This window comes from Streptopelia decaocto (genome assembly GCF_964273445.1).
Source record: "Streptopelia decaocto genome assembly, chromosome: 2".
Classification (NCBI taxonomy): Eukaryota; Metazoa; Chordata; class Aves; order Columbiformes; family Columbidae; genus Streptopelia; species Streptopelia decaocto.
Window position 1 is genome coordinate 143,776,861 of NC_138655.1, and position 23,338 is coordinate 143,800,198.

At 37.9% G+C, this 23,338-nt stretch overlaps 1 protein-coding gene across 1 annotated transcript in view; it reads right to left on the minus strand.

Moving 5' to 3' along the window:
* NEBL (nebulette) overlaps positions 1-23,338 on the minus strand; it is a 253,342-nt gene that overhangs the window by 166,231 nt on the left and 63,773 nt on the right. Inside the window, exon 3 of the mRNA XM_082046648.1 lies at positions 16,844-16,928. Coding sequence (XP_081902774.1) covers positions 16,844-16,928 — 85 coding nt within the window. The remainder of the gene's footprint in view (positions 1-16,843; positions 16,929-23,338) is intronic.

The window sequence follows — 23,338 nt, forward strand, 5'->3', positions numbered from 1 at the left end:
TTACAAAAAGGAAATGGTCTGGGTTTTTTTGTAAAGCAACATTACTGATAAATGTCCAGTTTAACCTTGGGATTATATTTGCTAACTTTTTTCCCCTCAAAGTACTATTCCAGTGTAAGGCTACTTTTTTTCCTTACAATACTAGTATTTACCATTAATAGCCAACTGGCATAACAAAGACTATTTACTTGACTTCTTTGGTACTATACTTCTGAGAGTATTGTAATAATGCCAGCATACAACTGGAAAAAAAATCTCTAATAAACCAGATATCCAATCATATGAATAAGTTCCTATTCAATATTCCGATTTTGGCCACTTAACTATGATTCCAAGTGAAGGCTTTTGCAGGCAATTTATTTACAGACCCAATGTCTGCGTTGCTTCACAGAGCCTAATAGAAACATATCCAAGATATTGAAATACTGCTGTTTAACTGCCTTTGCAATATAAAGCACTCAGCTGAATAAACGGGCTTGGGGAGGACCCAGGCTACAGCAGCAGCGCCACTGCAGCCAGTTCCCCAGCAGCAAGGGATGACTGCACCATGCAGAGGAAGCTCCTGCTGCAACTTTACACTGCCAACTAATTTCAGTGAAGGAATATTTGCCTTCGATTTCAGTAAAATTCCAAGTTCTAATTCCCATCATCAGTGATGTACCCAAACTTTTGAAGAAGGGGGAAATGAATGAAAAATTAAAACCACATTATTTTAAAATTAAATATTATTTTCCTTCATCATATGTTAGAAACAAATCTGACTATTACTGAAACATTCTAGCCAAAAACTGCTGTTCTAACTGCATCAGAAGCAAGATTATATTTTAGATACTAAAAGAGTTAATAACTCACTGGACTAACATCTTTCAGGCTTACATGATTTATGGAATCAAAGAAACATTCACTAAGAATGTGCTAAATGATCTTATTTATTTTATATTCTAATTATTAAAAGTGGAGAAAACTAACTTTCATTTAATACGCTTGACTGAGTATTCTATTTGCCAGACTATTATTTCTCCCATTGCTAGTGCTTTGTCTCAAAACTAAATTTTCCATAACAAAGCATGTGGATGACCTTAAAATTAAATGAATACATTTATTAAATAAATTTAATTTCTATGCTGAAAACACTGCAGTTCCCATTGATAGCAAAAGCTGTCACTCTCCAATTCCAAAACCCATTTTTAACTAAATTGGGAGACAAAGGAAATCAACGAGATAAAATCATTTTGTACAAGTTGAGGACTGGTTTCAGTGTGTTTAATGAGGAACTCTTAATGCTCTTGCTTTGAGATTTGTTCACCAGAAGAAAGAACTTAACTGTCTGAATATATATTTTTCTTTATTTCTATTTATTTATTTTTATTTATGTTTCTTTATTTCTATTGGACATAAAGAGTGAGAAAAGAGAAGGTAGCTGGAAGCTGTTAGTATACAGATAATAGTATACAGATAACAGATAACTAAGCCTTCCTGGTCTCTTGAACAGAGTTGAGTTAAACGTTTCTGTAAATATTTTCTAACAAAATTTTAAAAGGAATGGGGGGAGGTATCTGAAAACTCAGAAACATTTTATGTGTCAACTTTAATTCTTAACATTTTTTCACTTGACATTTTTTCCCATTTGTTTTTTAAAAAGTTAAGTACTCAAATTCTAAAATCATTTTTTCCAACTTTTGAACTTCTGCTGCTCTCAACTTTTGGGCCAACATTTTGGAAGATAAAAATGTTTTGAATTTGTCATTTCTAGCACATAAAAAAAATTACTTATTCAAAAATCAGCCTTTCAACCAATCAGACAAATCTGGAATAAGTGTAAACCCAGGAATTAGTTGTCAGTTTCTCAATATATCTGAAAATATACCTAGTATTTTCTTTATCTTAGCCTACATATTCTTCCTGATTATCTGGGTAGTCAAATACATTCTTTGTTTTTGAGTAATATTGGCCTCTGTAACACTGCTGTCACAGATCTGAAATACTTCTGCTCATTTAAAGCTCATAAGAGCAGACAAAAATCCATTTAGAGTCATAATCAGAAAATTAAACAAACTGCTTTCTCAGAAGAGTAATAAAATGAAAAACTTAACCACTAGAATTGTTCACTATTGACAAAAAAAAAAAAAAAAATCATATTCCTATGTTCTTTGTACATCAGATGTAGAGGTTCTTCTTTCATCAGGGAGATATAAAACCCAAATGGCTCCAGAGAGCTCAGTAACAAAATTAATGAAGAAGTCCCCAACGTACCTAAACTCTTAACTAGTAAAACACAATTTTCTTGAAAGTAGACAGAAGTAATTAATCAGAAACACTTAAATGCTCCAGGAATTGATGTTTATGTGAAATCACTTGCCATTAAACAAAGTCAAATGAAAAATCAGAGAGCCTGTTAGGAACATTTACAAACATCCATTCCTCAACTCACCAGAAGTAGGTGGGGCTTCCCTTGGAAAGACAGAGAGGCCAGATTGCATATTTCTGCACATCTTATGCTTCTATTTAAAATAAATACTTTCAATACTTATGTTCCCCAGGAAGTTTGTTCCCATCCTTTCTGAACAGAAGGAAGCAGCAGAGGTAAAACATTAACCAAAAGAGTTTTTGGTGACCCTCCTCACCATGTTTCTGGGAACAAGAACATTCTGTAAAATGACCAGCATAACTTTCCACAACTTGCTGGTTCAGGGTAGCAGATGTGCCCCTCACTAGACTTTTGATGTGCCCTACCCCTCTCCAGTCTTTTTTTCTTATGTTTGATTCCAGTCTCCTGTAAAGTCAAATTTGATCTGGTTTTCATGTAATTCAGTATTCAAACACTGCCTACTATCTAATAAGGGACCAGATTTTAGAAATCTTTATCTGAGACAACCATGGGACACTTTATACATAGTTAATGGGCAGACAAAGGCATTTTTAGGGGCACTGTTCATACAACATATTTTAGATGTTCAGATCCATCCAGGTCACATTACATCCAAGAGGGCAGAAGAATACTGCCCTATGGCTTCAGCATCTATAAAAACAGAGTGAATTTTCACCTATTAACTTCATTCATCATCAGTGCATGTGTATTTGTAACTATAACTCATTCAGAGCACAGGGGTGATGGAGATGCAGTCTGGAGATACGGGTCTCAGCACAGCTGGGTGCTCTGCTTAGCACAGCTCTCCATGCGCTGAAAGCTTCCCTAACGTCTGACTCCACCTGAACTTGGGCTCTACCTTAAGCACAGTATTTTACCATCAGTCCTCCCTTTTTGCCTGCTCTCCACATCCCTTCGTCTTCTCCCCTCAGGAGCTGCTGACCCATTGAGCTCTGCCATCTCTGATGCTGTGCCCTGCTGACAACCTTCCAGCAGCAGCTCCATTTTTCATTGGTATCACTGATTTGAAAATATTCCAATTCCTGCATGCTCAATTCAAGCATTATTGTGAGAATCTGGCAGCCCAGACTGCAAAGTAGAACTAAACCAAAGTAAAAGCAAAGGCCAAAAGCAAGAGCTGAGCTTAAGGCTATAAAATGGGATGAGATTGGCAAAGGATGGAATTTAACTGAAGGTGTTAAATTTAAAAGGATGGAAAAGAAAGTGCAGCTTCTGTTGCAGTAGCTGGTGGGGACATGGGCAGCAGTATCATGAGACTCCAGTGCTCATTTTATTCCATGAAGGGGGTGACCTCAGTGCTCAGGCTGGTGGCAAAGGCCACCATGTTCACAAGGCACAGTACTGACATCATAAGGGTATACAGGCCAATGGTGTAGCAGAAAACCACTACTGAAATCAAATACACCATTATTTGATTTTTTTATTCTCCTCTTATACAGTGATCAAAACATTTTCCTTTGATCAAAACAAGCCACATACCCCACTTCTTGTTTGTCTCAAACAGTGCTGTAGCATGTGCTCAACCTGCCCCCGCCGCGGGTGCTCGCATTCCAGCCTTATCACCTGGGAACTGGAGCATCCCGTCCTCAACACACGTACCTCTCCCACTCCCCTCTCCACAGGATTGAGCAACTTGGACCATTCTTCTGACCTTGTTTCCACATTTAAGTTTATATCAACATTGCATTTACTGACATATAACATTGCATTTACTGACATATCTGCATCTTTTCTTCTAAAGCTTTAAAGCAATTTATCTACACTTCCTGAAAAATATTTTAAAACAAGAAATGTATACTTAATTTTGCCCACTAAAGTCATTGTCTTTCAAGAGAAATCCAACTATTTTTAATTCACAAGAGATTAAAAATTAATATAATAAATGTAGATGTCTTTATATGGAAATGTTTAAATTTTAAATAAAACAACAGAATTTTAAGTTTATATAAATACAAAATATTTAAATTTTTCTTATTGATATCAAATTGGAATTTTAATTTGGCTTTTGGTTTGATTACTCAGTGCCAAAGGACCAGACAAGCCAGTAGGCAAGAGCCCTTTATTTTTCCCTTTTGTTTTTCATTAAAACAGCTTATGTATTTTGCCCTTCTGTCGGTAAGCTACTGGAAAAAATAAAAAAATAAAATGGTGCTCCAGGCAGATACTAACATTAAATCTTTGGGAAAAACATAAAAAAAAAAAAAAGTGTTTTCACATAATATCTTCAAAGCTCTAACATGTGGTGCAATGAAAGCATTTAGTATTTTCTTCCCCTCACTTTGTTTTGGGCAAGGTTAAACATTATACTAATCCTACTCTTTTTCCTTTTTCTTTCTTTCCTGACCCTTTCACTTGAAAGCCCATCAACATAATCTCCTGCAAGCATAGCACTACCTGACAAACTATCACCCCAAATAGACCTCAATCCATCCTGCTAGGCAGCAGTTACAAGAAATCATTGAACTCTGAATGGTCCCTGCACCATCTGAGAATAAATCAGGAGGACAATATATTTCTTGGATCTAAAACAGCCCCATCAATAAGTAACCCAAGCATCAGGAAAATGACCAACTAAAATGCTGACGAACGCTCATGGCCTTTTATTGGGGTCAAGGGGTAGGACTGCCCAGGAACCCTCCTGCCTTTCTTCTTCTTCCAAATACTCTAAAAGGCCTAATACCATGCGATTTCTGACGCATGTGTTGTTTTGGCCTTGCACCACCAGGCAAGCCAAGGCTGGTCTCTCCTTTCTTGCAGTCACACTCAGCATATTATAAGAGCTTTTTGCACCACAAGCAGACAGCTCAGACTACGGATCGTCAGCAGTTATCAAGAACTGAAAAAACAAAGAGAGAGACGGGCAAAGAGAAACATCCACAAAGGTTCAAAATGCAAAAAGTGTCTCTTGGAGCAGACAAAGCCCTTCTGCAGCTTTGCAAAATCCAGAAGCCAGAGTACTAGGTTTTGTTGGGATGAGAGAGATCTTGTTTATTCAGTTTTTAATTCTTCACTAAGCCTAAAGCTCTCTCTTTCTCTTTTCATTTGCTTAAGACTTCTATTTTGTAAGACTTCCAATTAAGAAAATTCCAATTAAGAAAACCAGGCTTGGATTTTTCCTATTAAGCAGCTTTGCTGGTCATTTTGTTAAAGCCACCTCCAGAACAAATGCTGACCAAAAACAGAATTAATAATGGATTTAAATGGCACTACTCAGGTGCTACTGCACAGAATGGGGACAGCTGTCTTACACAAAGCAAAGATACACATTGGGTTAAGACTTTTTTTTTTTTTTTTACACTTGAAAAAAGCCAAAAAGGTAAAGAAATCAAGCTACTCACAACTATTATATATAGAAATCTTTATCAATTCAAAATAGTTTAGCAGATACAAGTAACTGCTGAACAAAATGCACACTTACAAAGGCTCTTCAAAAGCAGACTTACATCACACTTAATCGCATGGGAGAAGGCTGCGGGTAAATCAATATTTTCCTTTTTTCAATATAGATCTAAAGAGAGCATGCATTCTATGAAAAAAAGTAATTGCATCAAATAAAAAGAAATATAATCAGGCTTATAGAAATTCTGTTCTCTAATTTCTACACTCCCATCACAATAGAAATATGCAATGAGTTTATTGCATGCCAGGAAAAAATATTAATCTATGGGACAAACTAACTATGGACTTGAGGCAATTTCCAGAGGTACATTGGTGTAGGATTTGATTTCTCAATCTATTGGTAAACTCAAATATATGTTAAAACTTTCAGTTTGCTTTCTGCTTTGAAAGGGAGCCATGGGTATCTGCAAATCAGCACAACACTGCAAGCAATGATCACTCTCACGAATCCTCTGAACTAGAAAAACCAAGTGGTTGAACTCCTGGCATCAGCAGGAAAAAAAATAACAACACACACACTAATGTCTAAAGAGTAAAAGTGCTCATCCTTGTTAAATAAAACTTTACAAAGGGTTAAGGATCAGATTCAAAACATTTTCAAAGAACCAATACAATTAGGAGAAATACAATCATTTATCATATTCTTTCAACATGTTAATGTAAGGCCATGAGAATAAGGACAAGAAAAAATGAAGACAAAAATTAACCTTGCCTCTAGAAATTCTCAGTCCAGAACCTCTGAAGTTTGTTAAGAAATTGCCAGAGATGAACATAAAAATTGGTTTCATTATAACAAGATGGATGACCAGCTTTGTTCCTTGGTAAGAAACAGGTCAGTACTTCTGAAAAGATATGAGCTTAAAACGAGGAACTAAATGGAAGCCATTAAATTGTCACAATGTGAAATGCCAAATGGATTAATCCAATCCTTTGATGTATGAAGAATTCATTGTTATAATCTCACATTGGAAAATAAAATCTTGAGCTTTTACTCTCGATGAAAGGATATTAAAAAAAATATTCATGTACCACTTTCAAATTATTAAATATGCCAGCCAGTACAGTTTGATGTAGGGGAAAAAAAAAATAATAGAGAGATAATTTGTCCCCACCATTACACAAATGGAAGCCTAGGCCAAAAACTAAGAACTTCCTGGAGGAAGACACTGGAAACATCAAGAAAATAAAACAAGTTCTCCAGTGCATTCACTAAAAACATATTCCTGAAAATTCCTTTATCACATCCTAGGGTGAATAAGTGAAGGCACACTCCTTAGTTTCCTTCCTTTTAATGCTGGCATTACCAACACTCCACGCAGGATCAGACGAGGCACCCATCAAGTCAAGTTTCCTCTTGCTGACCACAGTAAGCACAAAGTGTTTCAGGAAAAAAAAAGCGGTGTCAGCAATAGGAAGCGAGACTACATGGACCCCTTTTGATTAAACCTGGCAGTCTCCAAAAGATACAGTCATGAAGGCCAGAATGGAAAGAAAGAGTGATGTGATCTCATTTTCTGGCTTTGACAGACATCCTCAGTACAAATACTCTGCTACACAGGAGAGGGCAAGGGAACCAACTCAGCACCAGCACTTGGGTACCCCACACTGCTGAGCGTGTCCCCAGCTCCACTGTCATGCCGTCCCCAATGCAAGACCATGCGCAGCTCAGCACCGGCTCCAGCGGCGGGAGCACTCCGAGAAAGCAGCACGAACACATCTGCACCAGCTCTGCTCCCTCTCACCTGAACAGCCATCCCACACAACCAAGAGGACACTGACCCCACGAAGTGCCCAAGTGCCATCAGGTTCCACAGACACCCCATTTCATACTTCACAGATGTCACTCTGATGGGTTTGTATGCAGTCCTTGCAGTATCTCAAACACTATTAACTGGAAAAAAATATATATCCAGCGTAAGGGGAGCAGCCATATACATTGTGGACATTGCCAATACACACTACTTGTCTTTGGGATCAGGAATTCCTTCCTGTCTCTCTTGTACTTAGCAGTACAGATTTGTCCCCAGGTCTGTAGTCGCTGGATGCCTCACTTCCTATAACAAGTGTTCTGTTCTTGTTCTTCGTCTTAAATTCTCCACAACTGAACGCATTTTTCCTTCATGTGGGTTTACGTGCTGTGCAGTAATGCAACAAAAACATAACTAACAAGAAGCACAGCATCAAACTTCCTGCAACAGAGTGGCACAGAGCAACCATTAAAAAAATCTAGTTCCAAAAATAAACAACAGAAAGAAGCTCAAGAGAATCAGAAGATGAACTGGACAAGACATGAAGAAGAACATACTTATTAGCATGGTTGAAGCTCAGTGAATGTTCCCCATTCCTTCCCCACCCAGAAAAAAAAAAAAATAGAGTATAAGAGATTAAGTGAGCAATTGTTTTTAAATTGTAGAAATTCTGATAACATTTTCATTTTTAAGTTAGTATTTTATTAATTGTTCCTCTAAAACATTATAGACACTTCAATACTAGTGTCAATGCAGTTAAGAATTCCACAACTCAACTCACAAATAACAGCTATGAATTCTGTGCCTCTCTTTTGTCCCCTTTCTATTACTGCTGGTTGTACAAGTAAAGGTGGTCTGAATCACTTTCGATTTTATTGATCCTCAGATTTTCTATTAAGGATGTCCTGCTTGCTGTACATTGATCCGATGTCATAAGAGAGTCTATAAAAAAGGGTTTGCTCAATAAGTACTCTATTTAATAATCACGACCACTCTGCCCTCATTCTACCACAAAAATTACCTATTTATCATGTAAATGTATTATCCCTTCACTTTTTACAGTTAAACATCATGTGCAACTGAAACAGCCACGTGAAAGATACTTTTTTTTTCCTCAACAACATGTGCTAGAAAAATTGATCTCATTATATTCCTATATTTTGCATCCTACTTCTGAGCCTTGGCACTTGGAGAGGTGATTTTTCTCCTGCGACTGTGTATGTTATACACTTCATATTTTTCTGGCCAGAAGGAACAGTTTGCACTGCTTGCTTCTGAGTGTCTGCAGACACTATTGTGCTTCCTTAAATGTAGCTCATTTCTGGTTCTCCCCTTCCAAATTACATCAGGTTTCCAAATCACTACGGATATTAACAACAGGTCAAGCACTAATGCAAAAAAATTCTGGCACTTTTACTTTTCTGTCATCAAATCAACAGTGAAAAGCTGAAAGGTCAGACAGGTCAACATTTTCCATAGATGCTCACGTGCAAGTCTGCCTAAATTTTCTTCTGAATATTGGACAAGTATTCATCTTCGCATTGCAATGTGCTCCTTCCATCATCATCTTTTCAGATTTTCTTGCAAAGAAATGAGAAATGGTACAAAAAGAATGGTCTGAAACAGTTGTTTTGCTCAGGCACTTAAACTTGTAATTATGCCCTTCAATAATAAATGCATATATAGATAATAGCATAGGTTCAGAAAAAAAGGAAGAGAATGTGCTGCTTTTATCTGCACAGCTTAACCTACTGACTTTCAAGGCATGATCTGGCCCAAAAAGAAAATAGGGGAAAGAACAGTCAACATCATAAGAAAAAAGCTATTTTTGTAAACAAGTAGAAACAAACAAGCAAACAAAAAAAAACTACTATCCCAGCCTCTTTAGACAAGTAACTTTGTTACACTGATCAGTGCATCACCATTGGAAGTAAGTTTAAAATTCTGTATGATTATACAGGCCAATGATATTAGATTAAAAAATAATTTTAAACAGTGTAGGATATGCAGCCAGTACCAGATTTAAGACCTAAGTCTTAACAACTTAGCAAACCATTCTTCTTTTCTATTTCAAAAAGTAGTCCATAATCATATCCTACGTCCCAGCAGAAGATTTGTATCTCCACCTGTGAAATCAAAGCATTTCAGGATGCTAAGAATGTGTCAGTAACACAAAGTAAGTCAGTGTATTCCACAGAGAAACTCCCTCTCTGCCTGCCAATCTGTTTATCAACCATTACAGCACTACACACTGTTTGGTGTTTTTGCTTCATGTTCTTGTGTCTCCAGACAAGTTAAAACTTGTTTATCTCCACATGTTGGTCCAACCACTGTGGCAGTGAGAAGTAAACAGGAAAGGAGAGGAAGCACTACTGTCATATCCTGGATCTTACAGCCTGTCTAGTAATCGCGGGAAGGAGAAAAAAAGAGGAAAAAGAGAAAAAAAAAAAACACGTAGATAGATGGTAGCACAGTAACAGGAGCTAGTCCAGTGCAGACAAGACGTGGACAGAATCCCTCATGTACACGGCAAAATAACAATCAGAAGAGGTGACAACCATTTTCCCAGAAGACTGAAATCCATTCTGCCTCCTGCACTCCTCTCGAGCTTTGTATTATTCACATCAAGAATGATTTTTATGCCTTTGACTCATGCAGATAAAAAAAGTCATTCAAATAGTCTTCAGAGGGGAAGAAGGAACAAACCATGAGTTGAAAAAAAAATTACATTTAGTAGGTGAGCACAATTTACAAAATGGTACTGTGCAGGGGCTCACAGGGGAGCAGGGGAGAACTCACCATAGGCGGTCTGGGTTTATTTTAATGTACAAACCAAATCAACTGCTCCTGTATTTCTTACTCACAAATAATAGCAAGAAGACAACTGAGAAGCTTGCACTTTTTTCATTCTCTCACCTCTCTCATGTACATATGGTGGATTGGGTTCAGGCCCTTGGACAACTGGAGAGAGGAGTAGATAAATAATCAGTGCCTGACGACTATTTGGAAAAATCCCATCTTTAAATTTTGTTCCAGGATCCTCTGGCACAACTTAGAAAATCACCCATAAAGCTATAACCAGGCCTCTCTGCTTGCTATCTCATATTTCTTCCTCCTTTCCTCAGCTGAAGGAGGATATTTTTATCTTTGCCTCCAGCTCCAAGGACTGTTTTCTCCATGACTTCTCCAATGAGCTCACTCAGGGTACCCCAGGAAATCCATTAAATATCTGCTCTAGTAATCCATCTAGCATTTTGTTCCCATATTGCATTCACTGTGGCAGTTCTTCCCAAAGACTTCATAAAAGCAGAGCGTATAAACTTAAAAAGCTTTTTAACAAATCAAGAAAAACAGCTAATAAAAAGAATGTGCCTGGAAGTTTGCTAACATATACTCTTGGAACAGAGAGGCAAAGAGAAGAAGGCAAGAAAGAAAACAGAAATGTTCAAGAGGAATCTGAGGAAGGAGAGGACAGAAAGGAATCATAGAATCTGAGAACAGCTGAAGTTAGAGGGGAACCCTGGAGATCACCTAGTGCATCACTCTACTCAAAGGACAGCCAGCTACAGCAGGTTGCTCAGGATTGTTTCTGGTCTTCTTCTGAGTGTCTCCAAGGATGGACACTCCACAACCTCTACAGGCAACCTGTCTCAGTGTCCAGTCACCCTCACACTGGAAAAGTTTCTCCTTACATGTAAATGGAGTTTTCTGTATTTCAGGTTACACTCATCATCTCTTGTGCTTTCACAGGAAACCACTAGGGAGAGTTTGTCTCTTCTTCAACCTGAATGGAGTATGGCCATCCTCGAAGCAAACATCTGACCATAAGGATTTTTTTATGCCCTTTTCTGAGGTGCACTCTGTTCCAAATGCTCAATATTAACATTATTATCCTGGTGGCAGTCGGCAGATAAAGATATAAACACAAGCAATTTTTGAGAAAGTAAGGACTCCTAAAATATTAGACTACTAGGACAAAAGCCTGACTGAGTTGGGTAGGTCTCCTAAGGAAAGATGGTACTTCTTGAAAGTCAACACTTATGAACTCTATTTAACAAGAAAAACTGCAAGTGTGTGTCTTCCTACAGAAAAACACTCCCTACACTTTCAGTTATCCAAGCTGCTGTAAGAGAAGCACAAAGAAAGTATTTTCTGCAATATGACAAGGAGCACTGGGAGTTTCCAAGGATAGCAGCCTTAGGCTGTGTCACCAGAGATTAGGACAAGAAGGCAGTAGAATGATAGCTGTGACTTTATATCAAGTTCACCAAGATTTACCAGAAAGTAGATTTCCTCAGAAAGTGTTGGAGTACAAGAACCCGCCTTAAACACCAGCCCTCCCTTTGATCCAACAATTTGATATCCATCCTGCCAAGAACTGCTGCAGAATATCACTGTTAGTTTCTCCAAGTTCAACTGGAGTTGCTGGTTTTGATCTACACAACATTGCCACAGACAAGAATTAAAGGCCACAGAGCAATTTACACTGTTATAAAGTTAGAGAGATCAGTAGTTAAGCTACATGAAGGCAATTTCCAAGTAATCATAGCTTAGATGAACATATCGGTAAGTTCTGTAATTCAGTTCCTCTAGGAGACACAAGTGCATATAGAAAGTATCCATTGTATGCTAGGGAGTAGGAGAATGCACTAACCTTCAATGAAGTAAAGACAGGGGTTTTTCATGAGAGATGTTGTAGGAGTCAGTCCAAAGAACAGTATCTGCCTGAACATCACCATCAAGAACAGATGGACAATGACTTAGAGAGAGGCATGAGGAGAAGGAATTGTGTTATACAGGTCTCTCTGACCTGGGGACAATAGCTGCTGTCCAGAAGCTGCTGCTTCAGCCAAACTTGCCCGCCACCTCCTCCCTCTTACTAAGGCCAATGAAGAAGAACATGCACAGAGGCTTGCCGAGGGTCTTGAGGTCACCCAACAGACAAGTAAGAGACCCCTGAACATGAGGCCACACAGGTGCAGACGGGTTCTGGCAGGCGAAGTGGAGATTCTTCGAGCCTGCGCAGTTAAGCCTGGATTGCAAAACAAAGGCGGAGACTGGCACCAATCCATGGGAATGAGGTGGGATGAAGAAGCATAAAGATGGTTCCTGACTGGACATCATTGAGATCTCCCCACCAAAGGATCACGGATCACAACAGAGGACCAGCAGGACGCTGTTTGGGACCTGGGACCATAGGGATGCCTTTGGACCCGTGGTAGCAACCAACCCTCTTTTCCCCTTTTCTTTTTCCCTTTTTCTCTACTTTCTCCATCAAGTGCCGCTTTACAGGCAAAATAATAAACACTGTTTGATTGAATTATAACCCCTTGGCATTTTGGTTGCCTTAATTTTGCACTTTGAGATCAAGGTAAACGAACCATCATGAGTCCATCACCGAATGGACCGTGATAGATGCATAAACAAAAACCTTGTTCAAGACACTGGATCCCTGTCTCTATTCTTTATTTAGAGGATGAAAGACCTTAAAATTCATTTTTCCTCAGTCAGGAGGAACACTGAACTGAGGAGTTTTCCAAAATGGGAAATCAAACTTACAGCCTTTGTGTCTCCTTCAAACTACAGAGTTGAATGAAAGCCCATGGAAGCAAAAGGCTAAAGGAGGGGAAAGCTCTGAAATTATATTGTATAGAAGGAGAATGTTCTCTGGAAGGCTTTTAATAGTTGCCCTTTGACTAATTTTTCGAGTGTTCTAAAGAGCAATCCATTTTCTATTGACTCCTCCAGAAAACACTGTTTTGGTTTTGTTTGTTTTCCTCTTGTTATGTTAAGTCAACATGACAGCCTGGCACCTGATGCTGACCTTAATGGACTCTTGACAGAGGACCCCACACTTCAACTTCAAATGCTGTCAATTGCTGCTTAAATGAAAATCAAAACAACAAATTTACAAAAACGTGTCTTTTAGCTTAATCGTGTTTCCTTTATTTAATGGTGTTTCCTTTATCAACTCCCCTGGCTTCTCTGAGTAAGACAAATAATATTTCTAAAGCTACAGATCTGGAAAAGACACTTGGAGTCATGCAGTTAAACACAAAGTTGTGCCTCTTCAGAACTAAATGCATTAAAGATGTTTACTTAGAAACTACGAATCAGTTATTACTGTAAAAAAGCATTTCTCCTTACTCAGAAATTAATGTAATTTTTTTACATTAATTAACACAGAATTTGTTCAATATCATGTTGTCACTGCATTGGCAGAAGGCTAAAGCAGCTCTGATGAATACTGGAAGGTAATAATAATGTGATGCTATTCAGCCAAGTCTGGTTTCATGGGAAAGGCTTTTCCTGAACCATGTACACACTTTTTTCTCCTGCACAGCACTGAAACAGGATGAGACCTGAACAATGGCAAATTATGTATCATGTATTTGTTTCAGGTGGGAGTCTTGCAACTCTCTCTGAAAAGAACAATGGACTAGATGGCCAATGGGGCAGATTCAGGATGGCAATTTCGCTGTCCTTATACTCTTCAAAATATTACAGAAATTATTCAGAATTTAGAGTTTTATGACAAAATTTAAATTGGATTATGAAAAGTCCCTGGAATCTATATTTCAGCATTAAAATCATGTACAGGCTAGTCTACTTTAAGCAGTCTTGATGTGAATCAACACTAAGGAAGCAAATAATGACCAGAAACATTACAAACTTTCTTCCAAGTAGGTAAATTTGTGCCCTTATAATTTAGTACTGTATTTGCATCAAGTGCAAATCTTTTAAGGTCTAATAACCTTGAAAAAAGCTACATTGTACAAATTAAGGGTTTCTGTCCATTTCCATGTTTTACGTAGTTCCTTGTCTAGCATTTTACGCCAGTGCACTAACAGTTGCAGCAAGTTTACACATAAGAAAATTCAAAGTTTCTCATTGATATTGCTTATCCCGTCCTAAAATACTAAGTCCTCTGCGTACAAATAGTGAACAATAGCAGACCAAGTCTCCTTCCACTTCCAAAGTGCCACATCACCATGTTTCTAAATAAGAGAGGGAAAAACATTTCTCTTAGAGGCTCTAGAAAGAGATCACACTCCTTGGGCTATTCAACATTTAGGCAAGACAGACAATTGATACAGGTGAGTTTGGAATGTGTGAGCTAAACTGGAGATGTACTAAGCCCATCATGTATAGGGATAGGACACAGTCATAAATCAGAACTTATTCCAGTCCTTACTGCATTAGTCTTAACTCAAACTGATGCCTACCAGATGTCCTCTACACCCCCCTGACAATTCTCAACATCCCCTAGTCACTCAGAAGTGTTATCCTAATAACCATGGAGAAAGTAGACTACTTTAAGACAAGGTACATTTCCTAAATGTGATTCTGATCTGTCTGTACTTCATACAGGAAAGCTGTGCTCTCTAAACACCCAAAAAGGATTTCTCCCATCCATACTTTTCTTAACCAACTTCAAACAATTTCTCCAGTTAAAATCTACCTGCCTACAGAAATCAGTCTCATTAAAATCTGTCTGTTGCCAGTACTTTAAAAAATATGGCTTTGGAGGCTTCCCTGAGGACCTTTTACATGGAGGCTCACAATTCACAAGAGTTAAAGAACAGAATTGTGAGCATAAGGGTTGAAATCTTTGCCTCAGCTTTTTTAGCCACAGGCTCCTGAGGCAGGTGATGTAGCCATGACAAAGTCAGCAGCTTCTCTTCCACTCTGCCCATCACCAGGAAGTTGTCACCAAATTGGACTTGAGTAGCTGAATCTTCATAAAGTACCAGCAGGCAAACTCACCCATGGTGTAACATATCCTGGGGACAAGCAGACAGAGGCAGCCATGGGCAAAGCATATATCTGATTGCTTTAAGTTTTAGTCCGAGATTCATATACATCCACGTGTGTGTGGCTGCATATGCAAATACACAAGACAATTCAGTAAAAAACTGACAGAAAGAGGAGTAAAATTTTATTATTCTCCTGAACCCCAACATTTTCTGTCAACACACTGAATGGATAGCGGGCACAAAGCTAATTCCTTTCAACAGATGTGTAAAAAGTATAGTTTACAAGTTCCTTGACAGAATGGTAACTATGGTACACAGGACTACTGAACTACAAGAAAATTAAGAAACTCCACCCTGAAGTCAAGAGGAAATATATGTTCCACAAACTCTCTTCTTTCCAGACAGAAGAATCTCAGCACAAAAGAATTTCTCTAAGTTTTGTGATCAATAAGTGTAATGTCAAAAGGTGAAGAATTTTTAAACATGTATATCATGCTAAATATCTGTGCTAGCATTTCTCTAGCACTCCTTTGATTTTGTTTCTGTTTTCTGCTACAGGTTTTAATTACACTGATTGACAAAGATAATTAACAATTTATAATATGAGATTGCAACTAAATCCAGACTAAAACCACAATAGTAAAAACTAAAACAATGAATAAAAAATGAAATTAATAAAAAATTATAAAATAAAACAACAGCTTTCACAAAATAAAATGCAATCGAATATTATCAGTTTCTCACACAGACAGGCCAAATTCCAGTGTTGCATAAAATCAAACAGTAGGAAATTGACTGGGGGGCTGGGGGGAGGGTGGGAGAGAGAAGCTGTACAAATAGTAAGGAATTAATACCAATAACAACCACATGTTATAGACTACCGAGAAACAATGGTAACCAAACATCATGTCTGCGTCACATATGTCTTCATAGCCATTTTCTTCTTATTTCCCCCTCACTTTTCTTTTTACATTTTAATTCTAATATATATCTTACTAACCTACATAAGTTTTGATTGATAACATATTTATCACAACTGGCTTACAGACTGCTCCATATATGAGTTCACAAAGGACATAACAGATCCATAAGCTGATCATTCAGTCAGTTCAGTGTTGACAAGTATTAAAGGCTTATAAATGTTTGTTAACGACAAAGTAATTGTTTGCTAATCACACAGCTATTTTATTATGAAGTCTGATGCAAGGTAGCAATTACAGTTTGTCTAAGGCAACAGAACCCTTTGGACTGAGCTATAACATTTCAAACATTAAAAACTACTTAGATATTTCGTATACTGTTAAAAAATGAAGGATTTCAGTGATGTCAATGGACTTACAATAGCATGGTAACTAGTATAAGTGAGATCAGAAATAAAACCCTGAGTTTTGCAGTGTTATACCAACCTATAAATCTTTTTTTTTTTTTTAGAATTAAATTAGTGTGCTACTACATATCAGTACAAAGAAATACTAATACTACTAAGAAAAACTATAGAGAAGGGGACTGACAGTTTAATATTAATAAGACAAAAGACTTATTTAATTTACCTGACTCTGCAATTCACTTTGTTGCTTCAGGCGAAGATTTTCTGGTGTATCAGCCACTGTAGTGAAGGACTGCTTTGGGTAATGTCTAGAAGAAGAAGCACAAAGCCGAACGGTAAATATTTACACATGCTAGAAAGTCAAATGCATCCCAGCACTCTTTCCTACATTGTACCAAACTCTTTCATAGTTTATTGGGTTTGTGTTGTAAGTATTTACTCTAAAAATATAATGTCAGTCATGCCTTGCTGAAACAACATGAACTGGTTCCTGTAATGAATCTAAATCGTACCCATTCATCCTGCCCACTGACTGCAGAGGCCAACCAGCCAAAATTTGTTTTCAATAGAGCGAACAAAACTATGTTTAGCTGCAGTGTCTTTGTATAGTCGTGTGCTGAAGAAAGACTAAAGTAAAAGGCCTTAAAATACAAGCGTTTTAGGGAAACTGCAAAGTTGCATCAATGAGTCCAGCTGGTGTACCATGGTATCTTAAATCCATTAGTGCAGAACCCATAAGATCACAGCAGGGTACTGAAAGGTCAAATGCTTTAATAGTAAATGTGTCAATATAGTGCTGTACTATCCACTACCAAAGGCTGTTGTGGCTCAGAACTGCAATCTATCAGGCATCCCTCTTTGCATTTGAAACTTTACACCTTTATAATATGTTCCTACTATTCGCTTTGGCATTTTACAGAGAAATTTAATAGTCGAATTTTCCTCATTTACAGAACCATGATTTATTCATTTTCATGTACTTACCCTGCAACCTTACAGCCAAACAAAAAGTTCTGTTATAGGAAAGACCACAAAAAACGAGAGGGAAATAACAAAACTAAACAGCCTATCTCAAAATAGGTATAATATCATGAGTCAGCAGCACTATGTGGAAACAGATTTTACTAATTACTTCTCAGCATCTTCAGTCTCAAACCAAAATATTCACCTCGCAACCACATGAGGCACTCATGCCCTCAGTTACCACTTACAGCTTCCCACGTCTGCCAGCTGCCCCATTTGTGCTTCTAACATTTCAGAGATACAAAATGACAGGCAGAGCATTTTAGGCACAATATAACATTTGCAGCATCTTTCCTACAGAGGCAGTAAGCAGTGTCTGAAGACTGAGGCTCTGCAGTACTAAACATCTCCATGTTCAAACTCCAGGCTACCTCTAATGTGTTATTTCAGCAACTAGTTCAGTCGCTATAGTTCCATCATAAAATTTCTGTGCCTTGTAAAAATAATACTTATTTTCACTCAAAACTGTATTTTGATAGAAAGTTTTCTTTCCCATTTACAAGGTCTACTTCCATGAGGTGCAAGGTTTCAGTAAAAAAAAAACAAAACAAAACATTTTTATCTGAAAAAAATAAAACACCCATGAAAAATTAAGGAGGATTTCAGTTTTTAGCCAAAAGCTGAATGTTTCCTGCTCAGAAATGCAAAAGCAATAGCTGATGAGAAATGCTGCCTGGATTTCATACAGTCCACTCTGCTATGGGCCTGATCCTTCCCATCAAACACCCACCTGCACTGTCAGACTTCTACACCATAGCACAGTGGAGCAGACTGATGCATCAAGAGGCTGTGGAACAGCCCCTCATTTATGATGTCCCTACACAGGGAAAACAGAGAAAATATGAGACAACCACGGGATTTGGGGCGCCCAAGGACTAATAACTGCACAAAAAAGAGCAAAGATGCAACACTTTGATAGAAGGAAGCTTTTCCTGACAGAAATGTAAGAGCCAACCCAGGTTGGATACTGACAGACCGACAAATAATGCCTCTCTAAGTTTAAGAGTTTATGGTGAAATACATTCCCACCCATTATGTTAGCCACTTGTCTCTGATAGCTCACTGAAAACTAAAAACCAAAATTTCTAGGCATGACACCATCCAGCCTATTCTTTTGTAGTTACAGCCAAGTCCTCCCATGTCCCACCTAAGCTGTAGCTTTGGCCAGAGAACCCACTGGGAGTGCACACGCTGCTGCCTGTCTTCCTCCCTTTTCAAACTAGGGGGTCCTCCATCACTATCCCACTTACAGCCAGACGACTCCAGCAACACACAGGGACACAGACCTAGGCTTTGCTTAGAGGACATCAACTGGAACCGGCTCTTGCATGAAGCAGATGGTACCAGCAGTTTTAATACCTTGGGACAAGCAAGATACTTCCAGAAGGGCTGCTGCTTTTTTTTTTTTTCTTTATTTCACCTCTTCTCTCTCACCCCTCTTCTGTATAGAGGAAAAAACAAATGCCAGACTGGTCACAAGGAAGGCCATAAGCCCTGTTTGGAAAGCAGCAATGGACAGATGGGGAAGGCAACAAGCCACCTCACAGTCAGGGCTTGCTGATATCCAAGGAAGATTGTAGCAATGAACAGTGCACAATGCAGACCTTAAAGAATAGTAGCCTTTTCAATATCCATTAATAACTCACGTATGTGACAGAATCCCTGCCCTTAAAAAGAATCAACTGTCACACAGGCAATTAAAAAATTATGTCATGCATGTTTTGAATGCCAAAAGCATTCCCACAAACTTCCATAGCCCTGCTTTGCATTGTGGTTACATACATTGGTACTGTGATCACAGCAACCACCTGTACTCATCCCTTTTAACATGGAGAGCACAGTGTGGGACTCAGCCCAGATGGGTTCTTTGGCCTAGTCCCCTTGTGAAACGTGTGCACAACACTGAGGCAGGTGTCGCGGTCACAGCCTTCAGGGACCCTGATAGCAGTAGCCTGTAAACCCAGGCTCCCAAATTAAACCTCCTCTCTATTTTGAAGCATTGGACCGTATACCTTGTCCCTTTCATACACCAGCATTTACTTCTGAACATTTGCAAAAGAAATAGTTTCTTCTACAATTAATATTCAGAAGTTCACAGGTATTTCAGCAGTCAGAGCAAGCTGCTTAAGAGCTAACATATCTAAGATCACTACTTATTTTAGAAGCATATATAGCTCTGTGCTTCAAGTAAAAAAAAAAAAAAAAAAAAAAAAAATGCTTAGCCTTGAACAAGCAGTGCTTCATTATGCTTGAAATTACTATGTAAACTGCTTATATCAATGAAAAGTATTTGCACTTGACCATGGAAGCAAACAGCACACATGACAGAAGTGAAAAACCCTGCTGAAATGCAAATCTGCCTTTAAACTGATCATATTAACCACTTATCACAATGTATTACAGTGATTAAAAAATAATAATAATTTAGCAAAATTAAGTTAGCAGAGCATTCTACTATGGCTTGTCATTTTAACTGTAGCTGATTTATGAAACCACCCACTCAGTACATGAAACCAGAAAGACATGGGTTTAGATACATCCCTTCTAATTTATGGAAATTCTTGCCTCAAAACCATTTAAAAGACAAATGTTAAATTTAAATCCTATCTTCAGCATTCACATTTTGTTTAGGCTTACTTATGGTATGTTTTCAGGATCATTAAAAATATTGGTATTTAAGACACTATCTAAAAACTATCCAAGAAGCATTGTACCACTGGATACTTTTGACTGAAAAAGAAGGTTTGTTAAACACAAGCGTTAAAATTATCAAATCTGCTTTTTAAGGCTATACCACGTTTGTTAGAATGTTCTGAATAAGGATGGGTAACTGGATGGCAATAGATTTTAATTCAAAAGGCTGACAATCCTATCATGGGCCCTGGTAATCCATTGCTCAGTTTCCCTTTTGTCCAAGATGATGTCTGAGAAAAAGCAGGGAACTGGTTAAAGAGGTTCATGTCATGTCAGCTATTTAATGGCAATGTCCAAAGGATTTTTTTTGTTTGTTTTAAGTCTTTATTAGTAGTCGAAGTCTACTTAGCAATATGTCTTACTACGCTAATGCTATTAGGATTAATCCTGTATAAAGACCTATACAAGAAGCTCCAGAACAAATCAGAATACACAGTATGGTGTCTCTGCTGTGGGTTACTGTATTGCCTGCTTCAGCTGCACAGCTTGATTACTAAATTAAATCACAACTCAATCTCTGATTCTTTTGAGGACACTCCTTCACTTTTGATACTTGGAAACAATAGCAGTAAAACCTCCAAGAATTCAGGAAAGTACCTGAAAGTTTTCTAGCTTTTCCAATTATTAAGAACAGAAATATGCCAAGTACTCATTTCATTGTAAGGTTTCATCAAATTTTCCATGCTTTCAAACCAACAAAAGGAATATTGAACATTTTCTGAGAGATAATGGGATGAACTTTCAGTCTTCCCCATTTTGAAAAAGGACAGATTCAAAGCCTGAGATAAATTCAAGCTTGTACTGAAATTAACTTGTTCATACCTGGTTCTTGTTCATTCTGACTTGTCCAACACTCAAGATATGATTAATAGATTTTTTTTTAAATTATTTTTCTAACTGTAACATTAACTCTTTACAGTTTCATAATTACAACCCTTGCCAGAATTACTAGATTTCCGTCAGGTTATCTCTACCTAGAATAGTTATTCCATAAATTGCCCACAACATACAAGTTGTGCTATCTTTTAAACAGCGAACAGCCACAAAATTATTTCCCTTCTCCTAAGCAGAGAGTCAGGTCCCTCAAGTCTTTTCATAATACCAACTACCATCACTGGTTGCCACATTAGGCTGTATCTGTCCTCTCCTAATTTTTGTTTGTAATAACTGTTCTTCTAAGTAAAGCCAGCTCTAGAAGATAAAGCAGTTTTAAAAAATACACGAGAATATAATTATTTACAGTTGTAGTAATACAGAATGGACTGCTTTTCACCCCTTGCCTTGAAACTCTGCCACTCACAGAAGATCATGCAAGATGCACAACAGCAGAGAAAGAAGCAGTAGGGGGGAAATGTTGCCCACAGCCGATTTCTTGCTTTGAAATTCTAACTCAGTTGCCCTTTCTGCTCTGAAGCTCCAGAAGGGATTTTGCTGGGTTTTCCATTGTTTTTTTAACTTTCTGTACAATATTTCATATTTTCATGTGATCATAAAGGCTTTTAGAGGAAGAATAATGTAACTAGTGGATATGGCAGTATGGCAGAACTCAGGCAATGAAGTGGACAAGGAAGATTTCACAATTCCTCATAAGCAGCTCTGAATATGGCATTCTCTTTGGCTGCTGGTGTCTACCTCACTGTATGAAGAACAGATAGTCTCGTTGCAATTAATTTGCTCTGGAAAACCTTTTCCTATCTTTGTCTTGTATTGTTCAAGGGACTTATTTTTTCAGGTATTTTATTTGTGCATCTGTACTTCTTATTTGAACTAAAAGAGAAAGTCACTCCAGTATGCTGGCTACATACAAGTTCCTATTTATGAGAAAATTCCCATAGAGAGATGAGTTTGTATTGGTTTGCAGGAGATTTAGCAAACAGTAAGATCCATGAAAAAAAAAGTAACAGGCAAGGATATTCCACCTGCTTGTTGGGGTAAGCCATAAAATCCTTCCTCCTGGAGCAAATTAAAGGCCACATATCACACTATCATACAACCAGACACATGTTGCACATCATTGTGCCATCAAACTTGCACTTGATACCTGTCTACAGAGATCCATACCTGGGGCTCCCTTCAAAAGCAAAGGTTAGGGACCACATTAAGTATTCTGACTGTTATCTGGCCACAAGATACAAGTTAGTGCCTCAGTGTCCTCTGGTAGAGGCTGAAAAACTGAGCCATTTACTGAAAAATAGCAAGGCAGAAAATGCTGTTATCATTACAGAGAAGAGACTAAAAAATGAGTAGTCAGTGCTAATATCAAATTTAATTACTCTTACCATTTGAAACTCCATACAGAAATTCTACTGAGTCAAAATAGTGGAGTGGTTATCTCAGAAACCACAGAGAAGCGGACTACATTCTAATCTTATAATCACTGGCAGAAGGGGCAGCTGGGGAAAACAGGTCAAGATAGAAGATCTGGAAACTACACTAGCTTATTTTAGAATTTAAAAAGCCAATTTATTTTGAAAAATAAGTAAATTCTTGTAAATTTCCAACATTTTCACAGCCTGTATCCAAAAGTGGCCAGTATTTGCCAAGTTCTAGGAAAAAAGTGCTGAGGTAACACCATTAAATATTTTGCACTTACAATATCAAATATGACCAAGAAACTTACTCCAAATACATTTTCAGATCTTGGTCAGCAGATAAATGGGTCATCTGAATTCACAGTGTTCCCACACTGAGACTTTTCTTCCAACCAGCTCCTCTGAAAACTGCTCTGAGCAGGGTCAGTGAAGACAGAAGGACAAGTGCCACCAGGCTACCGGCACTGTGTCACCCAGGCTGCTGGGCACATGCTTCAGCAGCTGGCACAAAGACCGAGGACTGCTGTCTTCCAGCTTCTTCCCCAAAATTGCTTCAGAATCAAAAAATCCTCCAGCTCTTAGGTGATACTTGTATATTTTTCTCATTTCTTATACTTTTCTTTTAACTCTCTCAATTTCATATTTATTATACATATAAAGATACATTGTTAAGGGGACAGATAGTCTTG